The 27,244-nt window shown below is 37.9% G+C and overlaps 1 protein-coding gene across 4 annotated transcripts in view; it reads left to right on the forward strand.

Annotated features, from left to right (window-relative positions):
* The window catches only part of CDK13 (cyclin dependent kinase 13), a 46,292-nt gene extending 21,273 nt beyond the window's left edge, over window positions 1-25,019 (forward strand). Inside the window, exons 6-14 of one of the 4 annotated variants that reach the window (XM_063405203.1) lie at window positions 5,023-5,212; window positions 7,724-7,780; window positions 10,438-10,539; window positions 10,657-10,734; window positions 12,842-12,958; window positions 13,907-14,038; window positions 15,290-15,495; window positions 18,393-18,956; window positions 19,894-25,019. In XM_063405203.1, the coding sequence (XP_063261273.1) occupies window positions 5,023-5,212; window positions 7,724-7,780; window positions 10,438-10,539; window positions 10,657-10,734; window positions 12,842-12,958; window positions 13,907-14,038; window positions 15,290-15,495; window positions 18,393-18,956; window positions 19,894-20,750 (2,303 nt within the window). In that variant the 3' untranslated portion in view covers window positions 20,751-25,019. The remainder of the gene's footprint in view (window positions 1-5,022; window positions 5,213-7,723; window positions 7,781-10,437; window positions 10,540-10,656; window positions 10,735-12,841; window positions 12,959-13,906; window positions 14,039-15,289; window positions 15,496-18,392; window positions 18,957-19,893) is intronic. The other 3 variants (XM_063405219.1, XM_063405227.1, XM_063405212.1) reach the window with 3 other exon arrangements.
* The last annotated feature ends 2,225 nt before the right edge of the window (window positions 25,020-27,244 follow it).

The raw sequence follows: 27,244 nt of genomic DNA on the forward strand, positions 1-27,244 counted from the left end.
TTGAATTGATTTGCAGTACAAATCAGCAAATTTTTTTAGGCATGAAGTCGGTATTTATATTGACAGTACTGTAGTACAGGAGGACACTGACTCTGCAGTGCATTGCAGTATGACTGACAGCTGCTTTCTCACAGCTGTCAAGGAGTACTTATTCTGAAATCTTGTGTTTTGGAAGGAGTCTGTTACAGCAGTCATGTAGTCAATGCTACATGGTAGCTAGTTTTGTCTGTATTTCCTAGGAAGTTGAGTAAAAGCAGAGATCTGAATTTCAGAAACCTCTAATGCTCTACAGCTTGCCTTGCTGCTCCTGAAATAGCTGATAAAAACTTACCCAAATAGTTTTCATGCTAAAGCTAGGTTATCAGGAATAGTGTGACGGCTTGAGTGGTGCTTCCTATTTGTGTGTGCTGTATTGGGCTTTGGCCTGGAATGAATGGAGACCTAGTTGTGTGGCTTTTCAACTTGCTGTATGTCAAAATGAGAAAAATCTCTGATTATTAATCAAAGATTTTTGTTTGTCTGCTTTAAGGTTTTAGTTTACTTATTTGTTTTTTTTTTCTTATTTCCCTGTATTATGTGATGAAACAAGGGGAGTATTTACTCCCAGGGCTTCTGTATGCCCTCGGCTTGTAACCCTATTTCAGAACATATGTGGAGTTCCTGCAAGAGGAAAATGCAGTTGACCTTGAAAGGGGGGAATAACACTGTCATTAAATAGAAACTTAATATTGGGTGAAAATGTAAAAAAAAGTATAGCAGCAATGTTTTATTTAGTGTTAAGGTGATTAATTCAGTAGCTGTGGCTATATTTGTTGTTCTGGAAGTTAGAAAATAGAGTAATAAAATGTTAGTTGAAAGAAAAGATGAATGTCTATTAAAGGAACTTTAGGAGGTTAAGTGTAAGACACTTCAAGGAATTGGTGGATAATTTGTTCTTTAATTTTCAAGTTGTGATTGATAAAATCTGTTTAAAGCTCTTGGAGTACTAGAAGAGAAATGTTAAGAAAATAGAATAGTAAATGTAATCTAATTATATTTAATCAGTGAAGGGTAAGAATAATCTATGTATTGCATAGAAGAAGCTGAAGGAGGCTTAATAGCAAAATGAAAATCTGATGGAGTCTCATTTTGAAAACTGAGTACAGAACAAATACTAAAAACCGGTTTCACAACTCAGTGTTGTACTATGCACTGAACAGAACAGAGGCAGGGATACTGGGGTTTCTCTAAAGCATTTCTGTATTTCAATATACTATCGTAATGCATTTATACTGGAATTGAATTTAAATTTGCATGTAATAAGACATTTCTGGTCTCCTGGGTCCTCATATCTCTAATCAGACATTTTGAGAAACACTGAACATCTTTCGTATGAATTACATTTTGAAAATAATTGCTTAAAAGCCATAATCTGTGGAGACTTTTGGATCATTCTCCGCTGTACCAATACCCTCCCCTTCCAGTCTAAACCACTTGTATATTTGGGAACAAATGGTGTCCTGTTTTGTTGGATCTCTGTGATTTGAATGCAGTCCAAAGAAGTCCAGAGCCTGCCTGTGTCACAAAAATGCAAAGTATGTTTTGTCAGGATTTTTTGACTTCTCAGAAAACCCGCTGTTTACTGTAGATCATTAGGGCCATCTTTTGTTGAGTTACCTCTCTTGTATGCAAACCTTCACTGCATTATACCCAAGCTCATTTTGTGTTAAGAAACTGCTTCTGTTAGAGCTCTGTGACCTGAAACATATGACCAAGAGGAGGAGATGTATTAATCCTTTAATTATTCTAAAATGGTACCTCACTTACTGAACCCCATCAGTCTTAACTTACAAAATGGTCAGAAAGGTACATTTTTCCAAGTGCAATCAAAAGGAGTAAGGTGAGGATTATTTCCATCCATTTGAATCTCCTTTATTTATTCTGTACCTCCCTAATAGATTGAGGTGCTCTCTCTTATCCCATATTCACAAATAGGCAGTGTTCCTACTGTTCAGCTGTTCCAGCTGCTGCTCTGTCAACACATAGTGACATTAAGAATTCTGATTATCTCAGTAGATGATGGAAAGTAGATGAACTCTGTGGTGTTAGTGAAGGAAATGGGGCACCCAGGACACAACCCTCTGTTAGTGCTTTGTTGCAGTGTGTGGAAATGGACTGTAGGCTTTCTTCCACCCCACAGGTGGGAAGTGCAGGTCTTTAACACAACAGCAGTAAGATGAGGAACTTTAAAGTCACCTAGGTAATTCTGAGTTCATTTGAATTGCATGCATTTCACTGTGAGAGGGCTTTAGGTGTTTTTATGACACTACTTCCCAAAACGGGGACTGGGCAAAGCTAGCATCAAGCAAAACATAATTTTAAAATGGAATCTCCAAGTTACGAACTGTTTCGCCCTCAAAAAAGTAGAAACTATTATTTTTTCTGTTTTCCTTTTTTGAGAAATGGATATTTGTGTGGCATTCATTTTGATAGAACTAAAGTATCCTGTGAACTTGAACACAGACTAAGCACACTTCTGCCTTTGCATAGTTCAGTTGCGATGTCTTTCATGACTGTTTCCTACTTCCTGAATGACTAACTGCTCTCCCTTTTATGGAGGATCAAATCCCCCAATGTGATGAAAAGCGATGAAGATTTGAAATTAAAAGGTGGAATAATGTACCAACTTTGTTGGCAGAAACTACGGAGCTCTGTCAGAAAATGTCACCATGTTTGTCTAGGAATAAATTAACAGGAGTTCCACTTCAGTTTGCTTGATAACTTTTTTGCAGCTACAGTCCCTTCTAAATATAGCTTGAGTAATACTGAAAATCAGGCTTGAATGGTAAGATTGCCAAGGTGAACAGACTAATTTTCATGTTTTCTCATACTGAATGAAGAAGATTACCAGTTTTTCTTTTTAAAACACAATTTAATAATGTGTAGTTAGGAAATAGGCAAGAATGCACAAGTGTAATGAGTCTGTATATTTGCTCTTGATTTCGAGGAATATTTAGCATTTATCCTGTTTTAATGTATGTTTCTTAATAAGAGTTGCAGAGAATATAAATAATCTGATGTCACCTCCCAGGTACTATTCTACTTTGTGAATCTTCTCTGTTATCAGTTTTCCTTCTTGCATGAGGGCACCAGTTGTGATTACTGGTTATAAATAGCAGTAAAAAAATCTTGGGAGTTAGTGACAGAGCAGGAAATTGCTCAAGGCATGGATCCTGCTTCGCATATGAACAAGAGGTTTCTGTTCAGCTGTCCTCACTAAACAGTTTTACAGTCAGTCTTTCTCCTTGTCATAGACACACATGCAGCCAGCTGCCATGACAGTTAACTTTCTCTTGTACCCCAGAGCAAGAAGTTACCAAGATTCACTGGTGTTCATTCAGTTTTGTTGAGCTGACATCCTCTGAAGGGCATATCTAGATTATTCTGACATGGCAGCACTAATATCAGGTGTTTTGTTTTGAGCCATTTTAAAATGTTGTGGTTCATACTCCAGTCATTGCTGAAGTAGATCTAACAGCAAATTGCCAGCTGTCTAATTTGAAAAGACCAAGATTAGGAGTCTCTGTGCTTTTCCATGTTGAACTGGTGAATTGGATTGGTGAACTCAGTTATGCAAATAGTTACACAGCAGACTTTTGATTATTCATAGCTCTTAATATTTCCCTCTCTCCTTGTGAAGTGATGGATGGGATTGTGTTGGCCTGTTTGATTCACCTCCTGTTTCACCCCCTCTGTACACAACAGCAAGGGTATTTTACAATGAATATTTTGCTTCCTCTAATACACAACAGGACAAAAGGACCTAAGTCAAAAACAATGAAATCTCGAATGTCTTATGCAATGGTGCTTTAGCTGATGTACGCTGATCATTGTTACAAGTTTAACACTTACTGTATGAGTAATCTTCCTGAATAGCAGATGGACATAGCATTCTTTTTTCCCATTTCAGCTACTAAACAAGAAAAGGAGTCAGCTCATTAGGATGTGACTGTGTATGTGTACAGCTTCTGTCAAGCTGACTTCTCATTATTGCTCCAAGACTTTCACTGGTTTCTGAGTTGAAACTTTTTTAGAAACAAGAACATGTAATGAGTTCTTGGTGGGCAGAAGCTATTGGTAGTGTTAGATTTAAGGAGGTTTTGGAAATGCAAGGTAGACAGACCCACTTGAATGTGGATTCTGCATTACTTCCCTTGCTCTGCAGGGTCTGCACTGTTCTGTGTGTCCCAGGGTGAAGATGGGGAAGAGTGAAGTATTAAAATGTAGATTGTACTGGGAATGGGTGTGTTGGAAATCGCTTATTGCTAATTCTGAATCACTCAACATTTTTCCTCTCAGTATTTATATGTATCCAAAGAGCCTTGGCTTTAGTAGCTTTATTGGTAGAATTATACAGGCTGATGTGAGGTACAAACAGATTCTCTTGTGCTTTAAATATGCATATGGCAACTTAAAATATGAAGTTGGTCTTTGCAGAGCTGGTGTTACTAGTAGGTTAGTTCTGCTTTCTCATTTAACCTGACTTATAGATGTTTTTAGTCTGAGAAGGGCAAGCTTATTTCTGACCCAGTTGAAATCTTTAAAAAAATTAATCACTGAGTCATGGCAGATGAACAATACTGCACAATAATGCTTGTATATATTTTGTTTCTAGATTTCTCTCCAAACTTTACAGAGGTAATATTAACACAGTTAATTTTTCTTGAAATAAAATGGATGGAGATTGAGAACTGTAGGGAGAGCACATATTCATCTAGACTAAAGCACCATGTGGTAACATTATTTTTCTTTTCACAAACATTTGACTAGTGTAATTGTTTATATGGAAAAGCAATCCAGTAAAACTTTTTACTGTACTGTATTTCATTGGACATGATACAGCTATAAATACTGCAGAAAATCTAAGCAGTTGTACGAAAAATGCTTTTGATTTTAAAAAGTAGGCAACAACAATGCTTTGGACTGCTGTTAAATCAGTTTTTCTCTCTGTGTTTCTCCTACCCTTTCCCTTTCTTTTCATAGGTGCATTTTACCTGGTATTTGAATATATGGACCATGACTTGATGGGACTGCTGGAATCTGGTTTGGTTCATTTTAATGAAAATCATATTAAATCTTTTATGAGACAGCTGATGGAGGGCTTGGCCTATTGCCACAAGAAGAACTTTTTGCACAGAGATATCAAATGTTCAAATATTCTACTAAATAATAGGTATGGATATTACTTAAAAGTACATAACAAAAATTGTATGTTAACAGCATCTTTAAATTGTTCTTACAGTCTTCACAGTTCGCCTGATTGGAGTCGTTAGCAAAACTTATTTTCTAAATTGCCTAGTTTCTATAAAATCAATTGCAAAATAGTAATCAAGTAATGTTCCTGCTTAACACTGGAGCCTGCAGCTGTGCATTAAACTTAGTCTATGTTGAAAGAGAAGACTCAATTTTAATCCTGCTAAATCAGAGTACCGGGGGAAAATTATCTGAATTCAAGTATATTAAAACAGAATTGTAGGATGTAAGTGTCTGATGTGTATTCTTTCTGCCATCTCATTTCAAGATCAAAGTGTGGCTGGGCTGGTTCTTCATGACATTTCTGAGGTCCTTGTTGTCATCAGTCAGGATAATGCTTTAAAAGAGTATTTGATCAGGCGTGTTCAAACATGCCCTAAATTGCAGTTATTTTTATAATCAAAGGGCGAGAATAATTTGTTTCTTACTACTTTAACATATAGTAATTACAAATCATACTAGTAATTGTGGTGTTTTCAGTGTGCAGCAGCAACAAATAAGAAGCTGGTATGAAGATAGTGGATGACTTCATTACCAACTGTTGGGCATCATAACCAGGGAGCAACATAAGAGCAAGCTTTATAACAGCAAAAAAGGGTACAGTTAAAAAAAAAAAAGCAGGTAGTCAGATTCTGGAATTTGTTATCACAGGACGTTTTCTGGTAGTGTCAGGAGTTTCAAAAAAGATGAGACACATTCAAGGATAGGATCATTAACACCTGCTAATGGGAATGGACAGGGATCCCTGTTTTAGCATCCTTAGCACAATGATGGTAGGTCATGGTTAAGTATGAGGAAGATGAGCCCCAAAGGGAGTGGATTCACATGTTCTCCCTAAAAATCTACTGCTGCTGTTGGAGATGAAATACTGGGCAAAATGGATCAAGGGTCTGTTTGATAGGCCTATTTTTCTCCCAGCTTTCTCCAAATTAAATTTTCTATTTCTTCCTCCTTTTTCCCTCAAGTGATCTGACACTGGACTGCTTTCAACTCTATATCCTACTGCAGCATCGCCAGATTATGATACAGATTGTTAAACACATGTATACGTTCTCCCCATTATGGAGATTTCTCCCCATTACTGTGTTCCCTCACACCTAGTCTGATTGCCTGCTAATCTCAAGGGTTAGTGTTTCTGTGTGCACCTTTGAGAACTCATAAGCTGGCTGTAACCTGACAGTGGAGAAAAGTGCCTTATGGTAGAGGAGGAGGAGCGTGTTGTTTTACTATGCTCGCCAATCCAGGTTACAAAGTTGGGTTTTTCCCCTTAGGATAGTGTCTGAGCATCTTTAGATTTTTCCACCTGTAGCAGAAAAAACATGATAATGGATCTGAATAATTTTAACTAGTGTTTCAAAGATCCTGTTACCTGTTACAGCCTGAATCCAAACATATGGATTAGGTGTCTTTTACAGAGGCAACTTCAATGAATTTTTGAACAAATACATTTATCTTCTACAAATACATTCTCAGAAATAAGCATGTAAATTTGAGGGAAACATGTCTTTGTTTATGGGTTTTCTCCAAGAAACCAGAGTAAAGGTCATAGGAGAAAAGTGGATGGAAAGTATAACCTGTGTATTTTATCATCACAAAGTGGTCATGCACATGCTATTACCACAAAATCATCATGCTAGCAGCAAATCTTGCCATAATTTGGTAAAATAACATGTATTTGAAAGTGATGCAAGTTAAAAGTTTATTAGTACAGAAAAGGAAAAACACGTATAACAGTCTCAACATTCATCTTGTGTATTAGAGAAGCTTGCAGATAGCTCTCTGTTGGAATCATCCAGACTTTACAAGTAGTGGGAGTTTCTGGTCAGAGAGAGGTGACTTCTAGCTGTGGGAACTGCCAGGCAAGAGCTCTGTATCTTCTACTCTTCCCCTCACATATGGAAAAACTCAGGGATGGGTTAGGGGTTATGTCATTCAGCAAGTTGGCTGCTGACACAAATAGAAGCCCTCATCTGGTTGGTCACCCTGATGTAAAGGCTGTATTTAAAATGTACAAGTGCAGAACAGGACTTTGATGGCTTCCTAGAAAAGAGGTGTGACTGCTGATAGTTGTTTGCTGTACAAATGCTTGTGCTAGCAGTAAGGCCCAAGAAAATATCAGTTTCTTCCCTCAGTTTTTTCTTGTAGAGTTACTGACTGGAATATTTTGTGGCATAGACCTAAATTTTGACTACATCCAGTAATGTAAATGCCATTTGGTAAGCATACCTAATTTTGCTTACTTGTCTTTGCTATGCAGTAAATTAGCATACTGTTTACTGAAGAGATGCAGAGATAACAAAGCATTGGCTCTTCATTATTGTGGCTTGGTGAAAATCAGTTGCAGCTGTTTCAGTCTTAAACTTTACCTGATTTTGGGGGTAGAAGGCTTAACAGGATTAACCACTAAATAATTCTTTGCTTTTTCCACCAGAGGGCAGATAAAGCTTGCAGATTTTGGGCTTGCTCGGCTGTACAACTCAGAGGAAAGGTAAGATACAATTATACTGAGAAAAAGCATTCAGAAGTTTAATCTTTTTACATAAGCATTATGAGAGACAGAAGACTGTTCTGTTTAGAGGAAATATTACTGTACTGTAATAGAAGTAATTGCTTAGGAAAGTGAAAGGAATACATGTCTTACGCTGCATAAAACCACAAAAGTCTCTTTGTGCGAATGTATTGCTTTTCCAGGTGTTCTGGATAGATAATGGTAGAGACTGGCCATATAATGATTGGAAATTAAGTTACACTCCTAAGTTTCTGGTCCTGTTAACCTGAGGTATATTTCTTCTGTTGTTATACCAAAGATGTTTTTAGGTAAAGCAATTTTTTTTCTTTTTGGTGGCACAAAGTATCATACAGTTCCTATTCAATAAGCATTACTTTTGTGTAAGATTTATCTTTACATTTCAAGAAGTTTGTTGTATTATTTAGGCAGTCAGTGCTGTTGAATCTGCTGGAAACAGATATACAAGTTTAAATAAAAATTATTCTGAAACTTCTTGAGACTTGTGCTTCTGTTGTTCTTGGCTTCCTTATGCTCATACTCCAGGAAACAGGTGCACAGTTTTTTGTGATTAAGACCTTTATTATTTACTTTGTAATGCAGTATTTGTCATGTGGAACTGACTTTTCAAAGTCCAGGCTGAATGTTCACTATAGTTGTATGTCCATGAGGTGGTTGGATACATAAGCTTACTTTGATTTCTGCATGTCTAATTTGGGAAATAATATCCTTAATGCTAGCTTTTATGGGTTTATTATACATTGTTGATAAATGTGTTAGCATTAGTTTCACTGAGCTGTTGTCTTGGAACTCTTATTTCAGGAAAATAGACTTAAGTACAGTTAGGAAAACTGTTGAGTATAACAGCATATTATACATAGGGTAAACTGAAATAATCTTAAACATTTGCTAGCTAATTATTGCTTGATTTGGATGTACTTAATAATAAAAGGATATTATCCTACCTTCACGTTTCAACATGCACCAAATTGGCGTAATGCTTTTTTTCCCTCTGGTTTACCACTTTTTGCTTGAGTTTTTTAATGTCTGTTTTTAAATTAATTTAAATTTTGTTTGTAAAACTCACTGGTCATTAAGGGTTAGAGGTTCAGTCCTTATAATGCCAATAACCCATTTTACTTTACAATAACAGCAATGTTATTTTGCCATTATGCATAAAGGAAACCAAGATTAAGACTTAATTAAGCTAGCTGATAGAATTGTCAGTTGAATGTGGGAGAATAATTAGAATCTCAGTAGATTTTGGGTGGTTCTTTTGTCATTAATTTTCCTTCAGACCTGCAGTAACAGATGTAATTAATCTATATCAATGAGTGTATAGTAGCTGCTTTTTTAATTCATGTACTTTGTGTTTGTTTTACTGTTGTTTAGAATGTAATACTGTTTGAAAGGGTAGAGAACTTAGTAGGATGTGGAGGAAACAAAAAATTTAACTTTAAGTAAATTCCCACTGATGGTTGTATTTGTGCTCCTTTAAGTGTTGTTTAATGTGTTTGGAGTAGGAGATATGACAGATTGCATGACAAGACAACTGTTCAATAAAAACCACCATGTACTAATACATGTGAGCAGTGTATCTGTAGAGTTATTCCTCTTTGAAAAGTTTACATGATATGGAGTGATTGCTTTAGAAATAAATATGATAAATGGTGGGATTGTTTCCAAAAACATGCTACCTTTTAAAAAGGAGTTGGGGTTATGTGCGTTAATGAAAGGACTCAGATGATTTTACAGCAATGATACCTATACTACTGAGAATGCTATAAGAGCTTGTTAGACTTCATTCTGTGGTTGTCCATACTTAATGTTACTCTTTCGGTTTGGAGTTACCTAGTGTTGGAAACAGTGAGAAACTGAAAAAAAAAGGGAAGGAATTCTGGAATCACTTTTAAATGGTGAAACAAAACCGAAATTGAACATCTCTTTTCTGTTTTCTGTTCTGAACTGTTGATGCTGTAGTTCAGCCTGTGCACAAAAAAAAAAAAAATGTGTCTGCATTAGTAGAAATCTTTGCTTTAGTGGGAGGATGGAAAGGATTATTCACAGTGACCAAAATTTCTGGTTGGAGCTGTGGAGCATTAAAGGTGTTGTGAAATGTAGGAAGATAATAGAAGCATTCTAAGCTTTGGAGTCTAAATTGGTGAATGATGTAGTTCCAGAAAAAGGCTTTTGTCTCTTTTACTCATACTTAAAGAGGGAAAAGTGTCTTTTTTTCTTCTTTAAAAGTTCATGTAGAGGTCATGTATTCAGTATGGTAATAGCCAATAGATGCATGGAAGGTACTGGTTTTATCTTAAATAGATCCTGGTCCTGAAATGACTAGCAATATCATAAATATAAGTATTGCTTTTTGAATAATACTGGAGATGCAGAATTCACACAGCATCAAGGTGACTGTGTGATTATTATTTATGTCTTCAATCTGGCTTTTTGTAGCCTTCATCAGGCAATTGTGTTTGCTTTTGTGCAGTTACAGGACTAAAATTCAAAGAGAGTGAAAGATTGTACTGTTCTTAAACAGCATCACAGAAGTGAAGTCCTTAATGTTTTTAAAATCATGTTTTTAGAAGTGCGGTCGTACTGAAATGATAGTCCTCTCTTTTTCCTCCTTCCAACAGCCGACCATATACCAACAAAGTTATTACGTTATGGTATCGGCCTCCTGAACTTCTCCTTGGGGAAGAAAGATACACACCAGCTATTGATGTCTGGAGCTGTGGGTAAGAGTTTGGATAGAAGTATAGCAAGGATAAAAACAAGCCAAAAATAAATCTTAAAGTTTCTATCAATCTGTGCCGAAAGCCATAATAATGGAATTTTGCAAAACTGTTTTACAGCTGTATCCTGGGTGAACTTTTTACAAAAAAGCCAATATTTCAAGCAAATCAAGAACTTGCTCAACTGGAACTCATAAGGTAACTAGCAAACACTGCTACATAGTAGGTACCTGTCACGTTTCTTTTCTTAGTGTTAAAATCTGAGATAGTGCACTGCAAATACTTAAAAGTTCTCAGTTACTGCCCCAGGTGAGATGTTAGAACTTTTGTGGGGTGTGTAACACAAGTGACTTTGGCACAGACATGAAGGTTTTTTTATGAGTGTTCTGTGTTCCTAGCAATGTACAGGTGACGAGTAAGATGCATTTTTGTAGAGTAGCTGCTGTTGCCTATTACTGGAATTGTAAGGAGGGAGTAATCTAAATGCCTGTAGGTTTAAAGATGATACTGCAGTTTGCTTGCAGCAAATCAAAATGAGAGCATGGACAATAATAAGGACAAGTGGGATTTAGAAGGAACAGGTATTTGGCATGCTGCTAGCCAAGTTCTTGTTTCAAGCCTACCTGGGCTTTATTACTTTTGCAGGAATATTTCTGTTCCCTTACAAACTGCCAGACATTTGGTGGAGATAAAACTCGTGTTTCTTTCCTTGTTCTCAGTAAATCATAGAATGATAAGTATTTAATTCAGTGGAACCAGAGCATCCTTTTCTTTCCCTTTATTCAGCAAGCAAAATTTGGTCTTGATTCTCATATCATAATTGTCATTGTAAATGAGGAGAGGTGCTCTTCCTAGAAACAAGGGGAAAAGAGGGTGAGTCTTACAGAACCTACAGAAAGTGAACAGTAAATGGTCAAATTAACTTAATAAAAAATATTACAAAGTTATATATTGAAATGTTTTTCAAAACAGATTGATGAACAGTAGCATGTTTCTGTGTAATGTGTTACTAGCTGGCCTGAAAAAATGAAGGTGTTAGGAGGTGCACAGCAGATCGGTGGTTGGTTTTGGCATAAGAAGAATTAAACTCTTGAGTTTGGGAATTTTTGTTTTTGAGCACTAGATGGCATTGAAGCACATGAGAATGAGTAATTCATAGTTCTTCTTTCTTTGTGTTTTACCTCTGGTACAAAACTCTAAAACTTTGTGATGTCCTGCTGGAAGCTTCTGTTTGTAGCTCATTTGTCGTCTTCACTGATGCTTATGCATTTTTTGCTGTTTGAACATAATGTATCAGTTTTATCAACATCTCTGTTGTGATCATGTTGCAGTCAACAATTCTACATTTATCTTCTCAAACTTTATCAAAGATGGAGCTGAAGTACATTCTGATAGTAAGAGGTTAATTATTTTTATTCTCCCTCCTGAAAATTACATACCCCAACCAGTGCAAAGTCAGATTTTGCATAGCACCTGGGCACAATGAATAGATGATTAGGTCTCTTACACTAATCATTTAAATCTTATAAAAAGGAGGGCTGAACTAGGGAAATATATTTGCAAAATGTCCTTTTATGACTGCCTGCATCAGAATTTGAAACCTTGCATATATGGAAATACCTGCTAGTTCTGCTCAGAAGTGTGGTGTTGATCAACTTGCGCTCAGACATCCTTGGTTGGAAAAAAGGATGGGGATGGAATGTGAGGCATAAGAGTACGGGCAACTCCATTTGTGCGGGTAGATGAGGCTTGAGACATAAAACTCATAACTGAAGTAAAAAATATAGAGGTTTTCTAGTGATTTCTGTCTTTAGGACTTACTGAATTGTTTGGGTTTTTTTCCCTTATGACTTCAGCATTAAATAAATTCTCAGTGGAAACTGTTTTTTCAGCTATTCAGTATATCTTTCTTCAGTGGGGTTGGGAGCTAAGGACATAAAAGTTACTCTAAATATGGGCTATCCAGTTCTTTTAGTCAGATACCTGGAGTAGTCTTCAGATGTAGCTGGTTAACTTTTTCAAAACATTTGTTTAGAGGATGTGTGAGCTGGACTGAGGCAAAAACAGTAAGTTTAGTGGGGTGATTGCCCTTTGTAGATGTATTCTGTATATTCTAAATAATTCAACATTATTTAATGGTGTTGGGCATTTGGCGGTGGGGAAATTTTAGCTAAAAATAATCTGAACATGAAAATTAATTTTTTTTGTTTGTTTGTTTTCACTGTACTTGCAAGAACAGAAATGACAGCCGTGCTCACTTGCAGTTTTGGATCTCATACCTTTTTTTTCTTTCTTTTTGGTACAGCCGAATTTGCGGAAGTCCTTGTCCAGCAGTGTGGCCTGATGTTATAAAATTAGCTTACTTCAACACAATGAAACCAAAGAAGCAGTATCGTCGAAAATTGAGAGAAGAGTTTGCTTTGTAAGGATGAAGAATTAGTTTAGTCAACTGTAATAGCATAAGTTTTTCTGGAGACTTTATGAACTTCAGTATTTTCTGAAGAACAAACATAGATCAAGTGTAAAGAAAAATGGCTTTAGGTTCTTGTCCTTCCCTTGATATCCACAGAGCTGGTATTAACCCTTATTTAATAGGAGCGACAAAAAGAGAAAAGAAGACACTAAAATTTCAGCCACCTGTCAACTTTCACCTAAGGAAACATTTGTTTGGTACACCTGCTTGTTGCTCTATCCAAAAACCAGCTCAGAGTGCTTAATTGTTTTTTATTGGTAAAACTGGCTACAGCTAAATATGTAGTCTGGTTAACATTACAGTCTTTTGGGTCATAAACTCATTGAACACAGAGGAGTTACTTGAACCACATGTTCTAAAGTACTACCATTGGACTATACCATAAAGTACTACCATTGTGCATATATCACAAGTGAAAGGTATGGAAAGCAGCTGTACGCTTATTTTAAAGGGGTTGTTCCCATCATTCAGGTACAGTGGGCTTCAAGAGAAGTACATCATCCTGTTCATACTAATGAGTCTAATATCTTTGAAGCAATAGAATTATTGTCTGTGAAGTCAAAAGTCCAGCTCCCTGGTGGTAAATTCCAAAATGTAGAGTAACAATATAGTCTTGGCTTTAAAATGTGGGTGTGGTTTTTCGTAAGGATGAGGTTTCAAGCAGTGAAACAACGCAAGGAAAAAAAAGCTTGGGTTATAAACACCACAGGCAGTAAAAGGTGAAGTCTATTTTCTGCCTCTCACTACCAAGCTCAGGTTGTGAGTGCATTTTGTTAGTATAAGTTACCTGAGGGCTTAATGATCATCTTGGAAGGGATGTGTTAATTAAAATTTTCCACAGACATGTATGATTCAAAATAAAGATGTGACGCTTTTCTCTGTTTTGCACTTTTGTAGCATCCCACCGGCTGCATTAGATTTATTCGATTATATGCTTGCCCTGGATCCCAGCAAGCGCTGCACAGCTGAACAAGCTCTTCAGTGTGAGTTTCTGCGAGATGTGGAACCATCTAAAATGCCTCCTCCAGAGTAAGTTATTTCCACTGGTAATGCTACTGACCTTAAGGAATTGTGAACCATGCACTGATTGCAGTAAGTTCATTGTGGTTCAGTAAAGGAGATGGTGGCAGAAGTGTTGATATGTACAGTTGTTGAAAGGTGATTCTGCAGTAAAATGCTTGTGTAGCTAAGTGACTCTTATATAACAGATAAGAGTTGATTTGTCATTCCTAGAACTAGTTATTGAGTTACTACCTTTGAAGAAAATAGTATTCAGTGAATGTTTCTAATATTTAAAAAGCATAATTTCCCTTTTATCTTGGTTTATCAGTGTCTGCTTTTCCCAGGGATTTTGGGGTCCTTCATGAATCTGAATTTCTTTCTTTGATGATAGAATGACACTGGCTATAGAGTTCTGCACAGGTATCTGAGAGTTAAAGTGAAATACAGTAAATCGTTTCATGAGCCAGATGAGAGCCTTGGTTTCACAGGCAGGAAAAGTGAAATTGTGCAGGGTTGTTCCTGTCAGTTTCTCTAGAGGAAATGTATTGCAATGCCCTGTAGGATTTTTGCAGTGACTTTGCAGTCATTTTAATCAGTAGAAATCGTATTGGAACATGTCCTGAGAAAACAATAAAAATAAGTTTCTTAGGAGAATTTTGCCTCTGCATTCATATGTCTTAAAGGATATCCCCTTGTTCTTCCTGGTATTTGCTTTGCTAGTGACAAGTGATCCTTATTTGTGCCACTTACTTCTGCAACTTTTTTCCTTTCTCCCCCGCCCCGTACTTTCTTGGTTGCCTGAGCTGTACACTGTAAATACTAGATAGCCATGTCTGTTGCTGTGGACAAGTCTGTGATGTAATGACTCAGCAGTAGTTTTATAAGCAGACAGAAGGACCCTGAAGAAAATGCTTTGATACTGATAACTTAGTTATCTGGTAGTATGCAAGTTGTGTTTCATAGCAACTGTGCAGCATTGATTTTGAATTTTGAATTACACAAATAATTAGGAAAACAATTCTTACTTTAAGATACTTTCCCCCTTTTCTGCCAGGAGGACTTGTGCTTCTGAAAGAGGCACTCAGTTAAGAGTTTTCAGCCAGAAAAAGCAGGTCTGAGATTTTGCTGGCTGTTGAATGTGTCCTGATGCATTTCTGAGTTCCAGTAGGTTCACCTTTCAAAAGTCACATTATGTATAATTCTTAAATGGTTTTACCAGTATGATTTTAAAAAATAACAATAGAGATAAAACTGATTATCTTCAATCATTCTTTGCAGCCTTCCTTTGTGGCAAGATTGCCATGAGCTGTGGAGTAAGAAACGCAGAAGACAGAAGCAGATGGGCATGACTGATGACTCTACAGCAGCTAAAGTCCCTAGGAAGGATCTGTCTCTAGGCATGGATGAGAGCAGAACCAACACCCCACAAGGCATGCAAACTTCTTCCCAACTCAAAACTCAGGGCAGCTCTAGTGTAGCACTTGGTCAGTAATATTTTCAGTTTTTATAATTACCTACTACTTGGATTGCACCTTTAGAAATTTTAGATGTTATTTGCAGAGTATCAGCATCTCCTGGATTCTTGAGGGAGGGAACAGTATTGTAAGTTTAATCTTTGTTTCAAAATATTTGCCTTTGCTTTTGGAAACGTAAGTGTTCCTTTCCAGTTCTACCTAACTTTTCAGCCTGGTCAGAGCAACTAACTTGCTTTGCTTTGAAGAGATTTTATCTTTTGCTCATCTATAATTCTTTGGTAATTCCACAAGCCAGTGGCTGTTTAAAGTTTCTCACAAAATCTATAGATGGGATAAGCTTTATTGGTATTGATAAACTGACCTGAAAGCAGAGCTTAGAACAATTTTCATTTCAAATGGAACAGATCCCATCTGTGTGTTATGTTAGTCTTAAACTTTTCAGGTTGTTGGGGATAAATCAAGTTGTAAAAAAAAACCCAAGCACCAAAACCTCCTCCCCAGAAGCTGGTATAACGAAGTCTCTACCTCTGTGAATTGCACTGCCAGTAATTCTGAAACTTAAACAAAGTATCTTGCTTGAGACAAGTTTTACAAATGTAACACAAAAAAGTAGTGGTTCCAGTATGGGGACCATTTGAGATACTCAGCAGTTAAGTGATAATTCTTACAAAATATGTAGAAATATAAAGAGTAACAACACCAAATGGATACCTGAAAGTTAAACATAAGACCATTTCTGGTTGTGCAAAGTAACCATAAATCCTATGGCACTGATAAAGGAGTTCAGCTAAAAACCACAATTCATGCCTTCATAGCAACTGACAATTCTTTAATACTGACAATTCTTTAATGCTAACCATGTTGAATCAACCCTTAATTTAATAGTAGAGCAGAGGTCCAAATATTCTGTGCAAAGATACATTGAAAGTAGTTACTTTGATCATATTTTATTGCAGTTTATTGCCTCTTGCTCCATTCATCTGGTTTCTCACTGTAAACCAGCTGTGAGATTCTGCTAATCCATATGTTTAGGCTGAAGTTTTGGCAGCATTTTCAAGACTTCCTGTAACTTTTCCCCCCATCAATTAAACTAAATCAGAATTTTAAAGAGTCCAAAGGATAGTTATCTTCTTTCTGCTTTTGTAACCTAATAGCCTGATGAGAGAATACTTAGTCATTAATACTGACTATGCAAAAAGCTATGCAAATAGAGAAGGAATCATTCAGAGCTATATTGCTGTTTACCCATATGTACACAGAAAAATATGTCTTGATAGAAAAAGAAGACAATTTCATTTTCAGTGGAGCACAGAGGCGTTTTCTGTATTAAATAAAACATTTCTGGAAGCTGTAATGCACCTTAGATAATATTATTAATAAGATACATTATGTAGCTACATGATCAAATGCATGCTTTAGCCAAAACTCTCGCATTTGTTTCTAAGCACCCCAAAAGGAGAGGTTAAAAAGACATTGTATCAATTGCTAATGTTCTGTTTCATGAATGGGATCCCTGGTTATTGCATTTTGCAGATTAACAGGAACTGTTCAGAGCTCAATGACTTTGTTATGACAGATTCCCCAGAACAGAGTTTCCTGTTAAAATGAACTTCGAGCTAACCAAAGACTAGGGTATAGGTAGATTAGTTTCCCTGTTTGGCATTTTTCTGATGAATTTTCACTGATACTGTGAGAAAAGTTTTCATGTTGAGTATACCATCCTCAGATGAGACAAAAATCTTCCATTAATCACAACAGTCTGCAGTACAAAGCATAAGAAATTGTGATTTTTTTGTATTGATGAATAGAAGGTGGATGATATTCATATAGATACATAAAAATTTTGAAGTCCCTGCATCCCGCTTAAGTAAGTTCCTAGTGCTTGTAATCTGGTTCATATCCACATGTAGAGTTGTGGGTTGTGGGTTTTGCAGCACTTTCCAGTTGTGCTACTCTTGAATCTTGCAAGGCAAATACTTAATATTTTTGTGTGACATGCATGGCTTCTGATTTGCTGTGATTAGTATATTGGTAAGATAGCACAGGGGCAAGGATAGAAGAGGACTGAATGTGTTTGTGCTGACCTGGGTTAAGAAAAATTCAGAGCTCAGCTAGCCTGCTCACACACTCATTTTCTAATTTTTAGCTGCTTTCTTCTCTAAGTCATTCGCTCATAGGACATGTTCCAATCCATGCTGCTTCACTTTTTTCAAAATAAATGACCACAATGGATGTTTGAAGCTGAGAAACTACTTTGATATTCAAACTTCCTTAGGCATATTCCCCTGCATGATCATAACCTGCTTTTATTTGTGGCAAACTCCATTTAATTGAATTAACTGTGTATTATCACATATTTCCTGCTACTGAGGGATTGACTTCTTGTCCCTCAAAGTCAGCATTTTCTTTTGCATTTATACTGTGAGCTCCTAGGCCACCTAGAGCCAGGTCACTTGGGCAGGTGTTAAAACCCAGATGCTGAATTAGAATGGGCTGGAATATGTTTGGAAATGGATTTTGCACATGGCTACTTTTTAACAAAGGGTTGTGATATGTCAAAGATAGGAATTTTGTGAGGATTGGAAGTCTTATAGCTGCCTAAAGCAGGTGGCCTTGAGCCCCAGGTTAGTTATATTGTGGAAAATTGAGCTCTAGTATGGTGTTTTTCCATCTGTCCAAGTGCCTGTGTACGCCTCATGGAAGTCACTTTGGTTATATTGGATCTTAACTGTTCCATTTCCTATAGATATTCCCCAAAGACAGTTACAATGTAAAAGCATTCCATTTCTGTGTTGTCCAAACCTATGCTTTGCCAGTTGTGTCAGCCATGCTAGATTAGTCTTCTTTTGAGTTTCTGAAATATGCCAGTTCTAAATAATACTTAAAAACACCTTTTTTGTCTTTAGCAAAAACAAGCACTGGACAGCAGTTAAACCAGAATGAAGTGGCAATCCTGCTAAACCTGCTACAGTCTAAAACAAGTGTTAGTTTGGCACAGTTTGCCCAAGTATTGAATATTAAGGTAAACCCAGAGACTCAGCAGCAACTAAATAAAATAAATCTTCCTGCTGGAATTTTGTCAGCAGGTGAAAAACAGTCAGAACAGCAGCAACAGCAGCCGCCACCACCTCCGCCACCACCTCCAGAGCAGGAGCCTCTAAAACAGCCAATGGTCACGCAGCCCCCTGTGCCACCTGCTCAGCTGGGTCAGCCTAAAGTTGAGACTGATGCTGCCCAGGCAGCTGTGCAGAGTGCATTTGCTGTTCTGTTGTCTCAGTTAATAAAGGCTCAGCAAACAAAACAAAAAGATTTTGTGTTGGAGGAGAAGGAAAATGGATCAGGAAATGAAATGTCATTACAACTCAGGCAGCCTCCAGAGCCCACCACTCCTGTGTCTGTGAGCCGGGACGACGTGGAATCTCCAGCACCTGGCTACCCACATCTGATCAAGTCATTATACATGTCTGCAGGTACTGAAGGCTTTTATTGCTAACCAGCAAATACCTGGAGCACTGGAGATGTAATAGTTTGGGAGTAGAGAATTAGCATGTTTGCCATATGAATTTGTGTGAGTATAGGAGTTTAAATTGATTTGGTCACATTTTATGTCGGGATCAGAGAATTTGTCTCTTAGTCTAATGGGTGCCATGCAGACAGAGCAAACAATGATATCCAGCCTAAGAAGTACACAAGTATTAGTGATGAAACATTGATTATTCTGGTGGTTGGGGTTTTCTTAGTGGTGAGTGTGGTGGTGAAGACAGACTTTTCTAGCAGATGCATAGATGTAATTTGCCAGTTTTGACTGCATGTTTAGGTAAAGCTCATTTTGGTAAGATGGTGTTTTATTTGGGGTTTTAGAGCAGTTCCTTAGAGTCAAATTCAGGGATTATCTGTAACTGTCACACAAACCTGGCTAAAGGTTTCCAATGAGGTATAGTAGTGGCTTCCGTAGTCTTGCCACAGATTAGAGCTCTGTTCATCTTTTCGGGTTGCAAATTCAGGTTTATTGTGGTGGTTCATGTGTTGTTTTGTGGTGTTTGCAGCTGTTGAAAGAAATATTCTGAAGGGCTTTGGGGCTGTTCTTGGAGGGGTTGGGGGGACTTTTTTGAGAGGTGTGCTTTTTTAAATGTTTATTTTAAATCTTGAATTTTGCTGTTCTTTGATAGGAGGGTGGCCTTTTGTCTTACTTTAGGGAGTAACCTGCATCATGCTCCTGATGCAAATAAGCTGTTGCTAAATTTTGTCCAAAATAATCAATATAATAATTAGTGATAAATTTAACTAATAAATTCAGGAGAATTGAAGTTAACAAACCTCTATGTTATTCCAGGAAGGAGTCCTTTTCTTTCTGGTCCTGTTATTTGTATCCTTTTATTCCAGAGCTTTTCTTTTTCATCTTCTTAGGTCAAGAGGATTTGGTCAGGCAGTCGGAGATGAGGCTTCTGAACCAAACACCTGAGCAGGAGCGCCCTCGGATCCTGCCTCCAGACCAGCGTCCCCCCGAGCCACCGGAGCCTCCACCACTCACTGATGAAGACCTCGATTATCGGACAGAGAATCAGCATTTGCCTGTAAGTAACTCTGCAGGAACAGATCCTCATGCGGGAGTGAAAGCAGCTCTTCTGCAGCTGCTGGCTCAGCATCAAGCTCAGGCGACAACAGAGGAGCCAGTACAAACAAGTGTGGATTATCAGGCTAGAGACTCCTATGTAACAGGCCCAGACTACAAGGATAACTTTGGATCATCGTCTTTCTCATCTACCTGTTACAGCACTAGCGATGGAATAGGAAGCGGATCATCAGGAGTATTAGAAAGGAGGAGTTTCCTTGGAAACTCAGATATCCAGTCTTTGGATAACTACAGTACTGCTTCATCTCACTCTGGTGCTGCCCCTCCTCCATCGGCCTTTCCGGAATCCTTTCCCAGCTCAGTAACTGGTTATGGAGACATTTACCTCAACACTGGCCCCATGCTGTTCAGTGGAGATAAAGACCATAGGTTTGAATACAGCCACGGCCCAATCCCGGTTTTGGGGAGCAGCAGTGATGCTTCCACAGGGCCAGAGAGTGCACACTCTTTGCCCACAAAGATACACAACTATAGCTATGGAAGTAATTTACAGGAAAATCCCACTGGCATCAGCCACATGCATGGACAGACTTGGACTTCTCCTGCCCAAGGACCTGGCTATTCCCAAGGATACAGGGGACACATTAGCACATCTGCAGTGAGAGGGCGAGGCAGAGGATTACCATACTGAGTATCTGTTTTTCCTCAGGCACATCATTTTTATCTGGAAAAACTTTTTCTCCCCGCCAGCTGCAATTTAAAGCAGCAGTTCAACAGACTTGAATAATATTAATTCAACAGCTTTATTTTTATGTGGAAAAGGGTCTTGCATACAGTAGGAAAAATTAAAAAATGCTTACAACTCATACTGTCTAAAAACTAGATGACTTGATTGTACATGTTCACAAACTCTAGTTCTGACTTTTATTTTGTATTTTGGCAGTTTTAAGTGGATGCTAAATTTAGGGACATCAGCTTTTTATGGCACTCTTTCGATCTTCTGAACTATGCACATTTGTGCTTTTTTTGTAAGTTTGGACCAACTTTTATGTAAAAAAAAAAAGAAATTTTACAACAATCAAAGCAGGGCACTGATTTATTTGGTATTTTTCTTTTTACAGAACTACCTTTAGTCAAAGGTCACTGTCAGTCTTTGCACTGCTTTCAGTGTTATTGTGGAAGGTGTACTTCGTGCTCATTTCAGATAATAAAACACAACCTTTCTCTTGATGCAAAATTTTATAAGTATTTGGTCAACGTTTTTTTTTTTCTTTCAAGAAAAAAAAGAATGGGTGTTCTGGTAAAATGTTCTCTCCATCTCCCACGGTTGTTTATATAAAAACTGTTTTACTTGAATGGTAAGTGCCTTAACATGTAAGCTTAAGGTCTGCGAAAATTTGGAAGTACTTCATAGGTTGCTATGAACATAATGCCTAAACCTAGGTAATTAACAAGAGAATTCAGATAATAATAAGAAACTCAAACAGGTCATAATCTTGTGGTGTTTACTTCACATGGGCCAGTTACTTAGAGACCTGATCTTACCTAGATAAAATTGTAATTTCCAAATTGAACTTCATGAGAAGCATTGAAAGTGAGGAGAAGAATGAAGAGTGTAGTTTTTCCTTAGCTTCCTGTTGGAGTTGTAGTGTTTTAGTTCCTCTGCCAAATAAACCATACTTTATATGTCCTTACCAAGTGATGAAATATTTTTTTCTCTTAAATGTCAACAGCAGTAATTTCTTTACTTTGTGTGAAAAGCTCACACTGTTTGTCTTTTTACCCCAAGTACTGCATTGTAGGAAGTAACCAAAGGAAAAATGACCAGTATTTAAAGCAACGGCAAAATGTTTTACACTAGTTGTAATTTGATGTAAACTTGTGATTGTGCTAATTAATTGGGTTTATATCTGCTATTCTACTGAACATTTTATAATTGGAATTGAGTGTCTCGGAGCAACTGAAATTTTTATAGTTAAAACTCTTACCAAGAGCCACTCCTCTTACTAATTACAACTTCGGGCACTTTTTTTTTTGCTTCTTCTGACAACAAGTGGTCTCTCCTGCAGAGAGGAGGTATGGTTATATTTTGCCTGTATGTAAAAGGACGTCTTGAAGCCCATATTGGAAACAATTTTCCAACTGATTATCCAGTTGACAAATCGGTACCTTATGTAACTGAGTGTTTAAATACTACTTTTTAAAAAGTAAAATTTCTACTTCCACTATTACAAATGTCTTGTCAATGACTTTTTGGATTTTCAGAATAGAAGCCAAAGCTGTTGGTGATCTGTTTTAATTGAAAATCCTGATTCATATATGGCTAATTCCCACACTGTAGAGCATGGACAGACTCCCTTTGCTAACTGTGTAGTGTTTGAGGATCTGGCAGATGAGGAATGGAGTCCTGCTGCTTACACTGTCCCCAAATCTGGCAGTTGCCTTCACTAGACACAGTAGAAAATCCTGCCATCTGAAAATAAAAGTGGCCAGGTCAGAAACAAATACAACTTGAACAGCCTGTGCTTAAGAAAGGCAAAAGCTTCACTGAATGACAGTGCACTGGACCGTTTTTTCTTAAGAGTAAAGACATCCCCATAGCACTTTTCTGCTAGTAAAATTTTGAAGATGAAAATCGTTATTTAGATATGGACAGTGTTGATTAAGGCTCTTTGTTTACTAATCTTTAAAAAACCCAGACCCACAAATATATGCACAGATGGCTTGTTTGTTTGTTTGTTTGTTTGTTTTGGTTTTTTGGGATTTTTTTTTGGTTTTTTTTTTTTTTTTTTATAATTAAGCAAAACACTTTGAAAGTTTATATGCATTTGCTTCCACTAACAGTGTGCAGTCTGGGGTTACTCACCTGCACTTCAAGTGTAACTGCAGGCAATAGTTGGCTAAAATCACAGGTAAATTCAAATGGAAAGTAGATCTCAGAGAACTAAATTAATTGACTTTTAACACAAAATACAAGGAAGAAGTTGGCTCCTACCTTCCCTTTTGGACATAAATTTTCATGTCATTCAGTTAGCTTCATTCAATGCAGAGAAGTCGGTCCCCTCTGCATGTGTAGATGTGTGTGCAGTTTCCTTGCAGGCTGGCAGTACTCTCAGACGTTGTTCCACCAAAATGGATTTCAGTCTTAGGCCATGAAAAAATCCCCAACAGCCTCAACACAAATAATCCTGACTGTGAAGAGAGAGGAGGTGCAATAAGCAATTTACTTCCAGATGAATCAGAAACAGAACTCTGGCATGTTGTTGCAGATGAACACTGTATGATGGCTTTTCCCCAGCTTAAGTATCACTAGCCTGTGACTTCGAACACTGTATTTGCCTATGACAACAGTGTTGGGATAATTTGGAGGGAAAGTGAATGTATTTCCATATGTGATAACTCTGAAAAGATTGCCTTCTCTGCAGTCCAGGGAATCTTCTTGGCTCCTTTCCTCCTCGGCTGCTGGGGGCTGGGTGCAGGTGGGCAGCCCTGCCCTTGAGGGTGTGGCAGGAGGATTGGTGCCTGCAGCCACTCTCCCCTGGCCTGGAATTGTGTCTGGGCAAGTTAGCTGCCAAGGAACTGCCCACATCTAAGGACACTAGGTCCACACTCATTTGTACCGGACCTGTGTATTACCTGTCAGCATTTATTTTGAGTTAAATCACATGATGAGGTGCTTATGGCAGTATTTTACCCTTATGTGTGAACTCGTACTCAGCAGAGAGTCTGCACTAGTTTGGCATTTTACATCATGTGGCTCTTGCATTCTTGATGCAGTAGTAGACATTCTGAAAACAGCGTTATTTTTCTGTGGAGCCATGCCTTTATGACTTTCTCCCTCGTTCTTTTGGGTTTATGTTTTCCATGCTGCAATTCCAAAGTGAGCTACAGAGACCTGGATACTACATCGAAAAGTAAGTGTTGTGCGTTTGTATTTCTAAATAAACGTAGTGAAATACTGTAATAATGGACTATCAAATAGCAAGTACTGCATTATTTATATTAAGTGGTCTTTAGCCATACCAAGAGGAAGAAAGCAAGCACGACTGGACTGCTTATGACCATGACTTAAAATGCTTAGACTATTACAATGCTTAAATTCAGCCAAAGGAAAAGGAAACCACTTTTATGAATTGCTAGTTGTTGTTATCCTGAACAGAATGAGGAGTACTAGGGAAGAGATATAAAAATACATGTATCTTTAAATGTTAATATAATTTCTTGGAAAAATGATTTTAAAATGGCAAACTTTTATATTTTCTTATGTTTCCATAAAGTGTGGTCTCTTTAATTTTCTCCATCCCACAGTAATGCCAGGTGCTTTCTAGAGGCAGAGGCAGTAAGTGTCATGTTGTAAGTTCTTACGGTTTTGAATGCTCTTCTTTTGCTTTCAGTTTTGGTGGAGGCAGTTTCAGTTTTGGTGAAGTTTACAGTTGGATGAGTTTAATAGATAATTGTGTGGTAAAAACTGAAGTACTGAAGTAACACAGGATACCTCTTGTCTGCAGGCAAATTAGGTCTTGGACTATGAATTCTGTTTCCGAGAGAGAAAAATGTCAGATGTACTACTTGCATTCTTCTTTTCATTAATAAAACACACACGTGTTTTACATACAACATTTCTCCACCCTGTTCTGTTATAGTGTTTTTTACATAAGGAAATTTTACCCTTCTTAAGAGTTTTGGGATGTTCTGTATTTGTAGAAGTGTGTCATGGAATTAAGGAATCACCAGAAAATTTATTTGAATTCTATATTTAAAAATAAAATGACCTTGGGTTGACTTAAAATCAAATTGACTTGCTTATCAGGGTGAAGAAACTTTATTGCAGGAGTTATTTCGAGACAACTCGAATTTAAAGTAAATTGTTATGCTTCAGCTTGCTTACTCTTTGTTATTTTAAGCCATTTGTATATAAAATGTATTGTGTGGCCTGTAAATAAAATACTTGAAAATTGAAGTCTTTCCTTGTTTTCCCTCTCTGGTTAAACCAGTCAAATACCATTTCAAAAGAACATTGGGTTAAACTGAAAATGTTTTCAGTGTAAATTAAATAAATTCTGCACGTTATTAATAAAACCTGTTTTCTGCTTCAGTCCTGTTTCAAAGAAGCCTTGCAGGGACTGGTAGTGTGAGCCTTTGCTGGCAGTGTGGATGATGCAGGAGCCAAGGTGCAGCAGCGCATCCCTTCGAGCACTGATGTTGCTCCAAGAGCAGGCGGAGTGCTGGGACCTGGGTGTGGGTCAGGGGCTTTGCCAGGGCTGAGAAGCTGCTGCTTCAGCACCTGTGAGCTGCTCAGGATTGGTGGATGACAGACAACATGACATTTTTTTCTTTGCAGTGTCCAAGCAGAGATGCAGTTACTATTCTCCACCACTGTCTCTTAAGAGGATGGTGTGTGTGGTAGAAGCAATGGGAAATCAAACCCAAAGAACCAGGTGTTTTTAGTGTTTGATGAGACACTGAATTGGGCCTGGCTTAAGCAACTGTCCTTTGAATGCCTGAGGCTTTTCATGCTTTTTCCTGCTGTATTAGTTAATCTAATGAAACCTTTCGAATCTTTCAATAAATGCTATATCTTCATCCAAAAATATGGCACTCGCTCTTATCTTCAGTTCTCTTAAACGAGGTTGGGCAGAGTGCTGCTTCATCACTTGTCATTGATTAAGTCAACAGATGGGCAGTGAAAATGCAGTTGGAAGTTGCAGGGGCCAGCAGCAGTTACATAGGTGTAGTGTGACATTAGGCTGACAAGATGTGTAGCTGCAGCCCAAAACCTCTCAGTCTGGAAACCGTATTTTGGTGACAGCTACAATTAATAGCCTGACCTTCAGTTCTGGCAACAAGCTCTGGCTGTCTTTCACAGGACGTTGACTTGCATGTAGCAGATGTGGTAGTTGTGTGTAACCAGTTCTACTTGTCTGCCGAGTTTTTCTCATGAAAGCTGCTATTGCAACTTACAGCAAAGGTGTGACAAAGTTGGCTCTGGTTTATGTTGGAGCATGAATCTGAAATGGTTTGAGAATGCTGCGGTATCCCTGTCATTGAGCTCTTACTGCCACGGGGATGACAGCTGTGCTTTAAGGTACCAGTAATAATTCTGGTGGGATCTGCATGTCAATCGATACCCTCAGCTGCAAGCAAAATAGCATCGAGTGAAAGAGGAGATACACAAGTAACTGCAGAACAGCTTGCATCCACACAGAGCAACGAATGGGTCTGAAATTGGTGGCAAGAGAGGAAACCAGTCCTCCTGTCAAAGCTGTGCATTATTGCCTGCTAGATTTAAAGAACAATGCAGTTTTGCAGAAATTTATTTTAAATTACCTGAACCAGGATTAAGTTGCTTGTATTTTTAAGGAATGCCTATAAAACCTGATAGGCCATCTGGATGAACAGGATTAGAGCTACCAAACTCCCCCACCATCTGGAAGAAAATGAAAGTTGGAGCACTTTGCAGTTGCAGTAAACATGGGCAGAGAGGACTTCATCTGACAAATAAGGGTAACTCTTGCTTTTCCCAATCAACTGCATTTGCTTTGATGGAGCTTGGGGGTTTTGCTTTTAAGTAGTTGTTATGGCTGCTTATTTTGGGCTTTTTTTATTGCCTATGGAGAGAAGGCACAGGCAGAGGAACTTGAGCCTTTATGGTAATGTTTTCTTTGGTTAGAGCAGCCCTTGCCAATAGGCAAAGCTTGGATCACTTCAGACAGCACAGCTTCAGTTCTTCAGCAGTTCCTCTGAGGGCACTTTGGGCATACTATTGATATGGCAAATTCTCATAAGAATGTAACTTTAATAGGACTTCTTGCAAAGAGGCTTTGTGAAGATTTCTTTTTTTCAATATTAGGAAAAAGAGTCTAGGGGAGACATAGCTGGTTAGAAAGGGGAATACTCAAGAGTAAGCATTACAGAAACCAGCCTCTGTAAGCCTACAGAACCAACCAGTACTCACAAGCAGATCTGACAGCTGTGTGCTGCCCTTAAGGTAACTTGGGGCAATAAGGGGTTAGTATCTGACTTGTGCAGATGTCTCTCTGCTGTCCTCCCTCCTGTGTGCTAGGTTGTGGTATTAGTTGATAGAGAACATAGCTTGGAAGCAAGTGTTTCATGTGCAGCAATGTCCAACACAGGTGCCTCTTTCCCTCCTGCAAGTTCTTTTCAGACCTGTTTTACAAATGTATA

Source organism: Prinia subflava, chromosome 1 (assembly GCF_021018805.1).
Source record: "Prinia subflava isolate CZ2003 ecotype Zambia chromosome 1, Cam_Psub_1.2, whole genome shotgun sequence".
Taxonomy (NCBI): domain Eukaryota; kingdom Metazoa; phylum Chordata; class Aves; order Passeriformes; family Cisticolidae; genus Prinia; species Prinia subflava.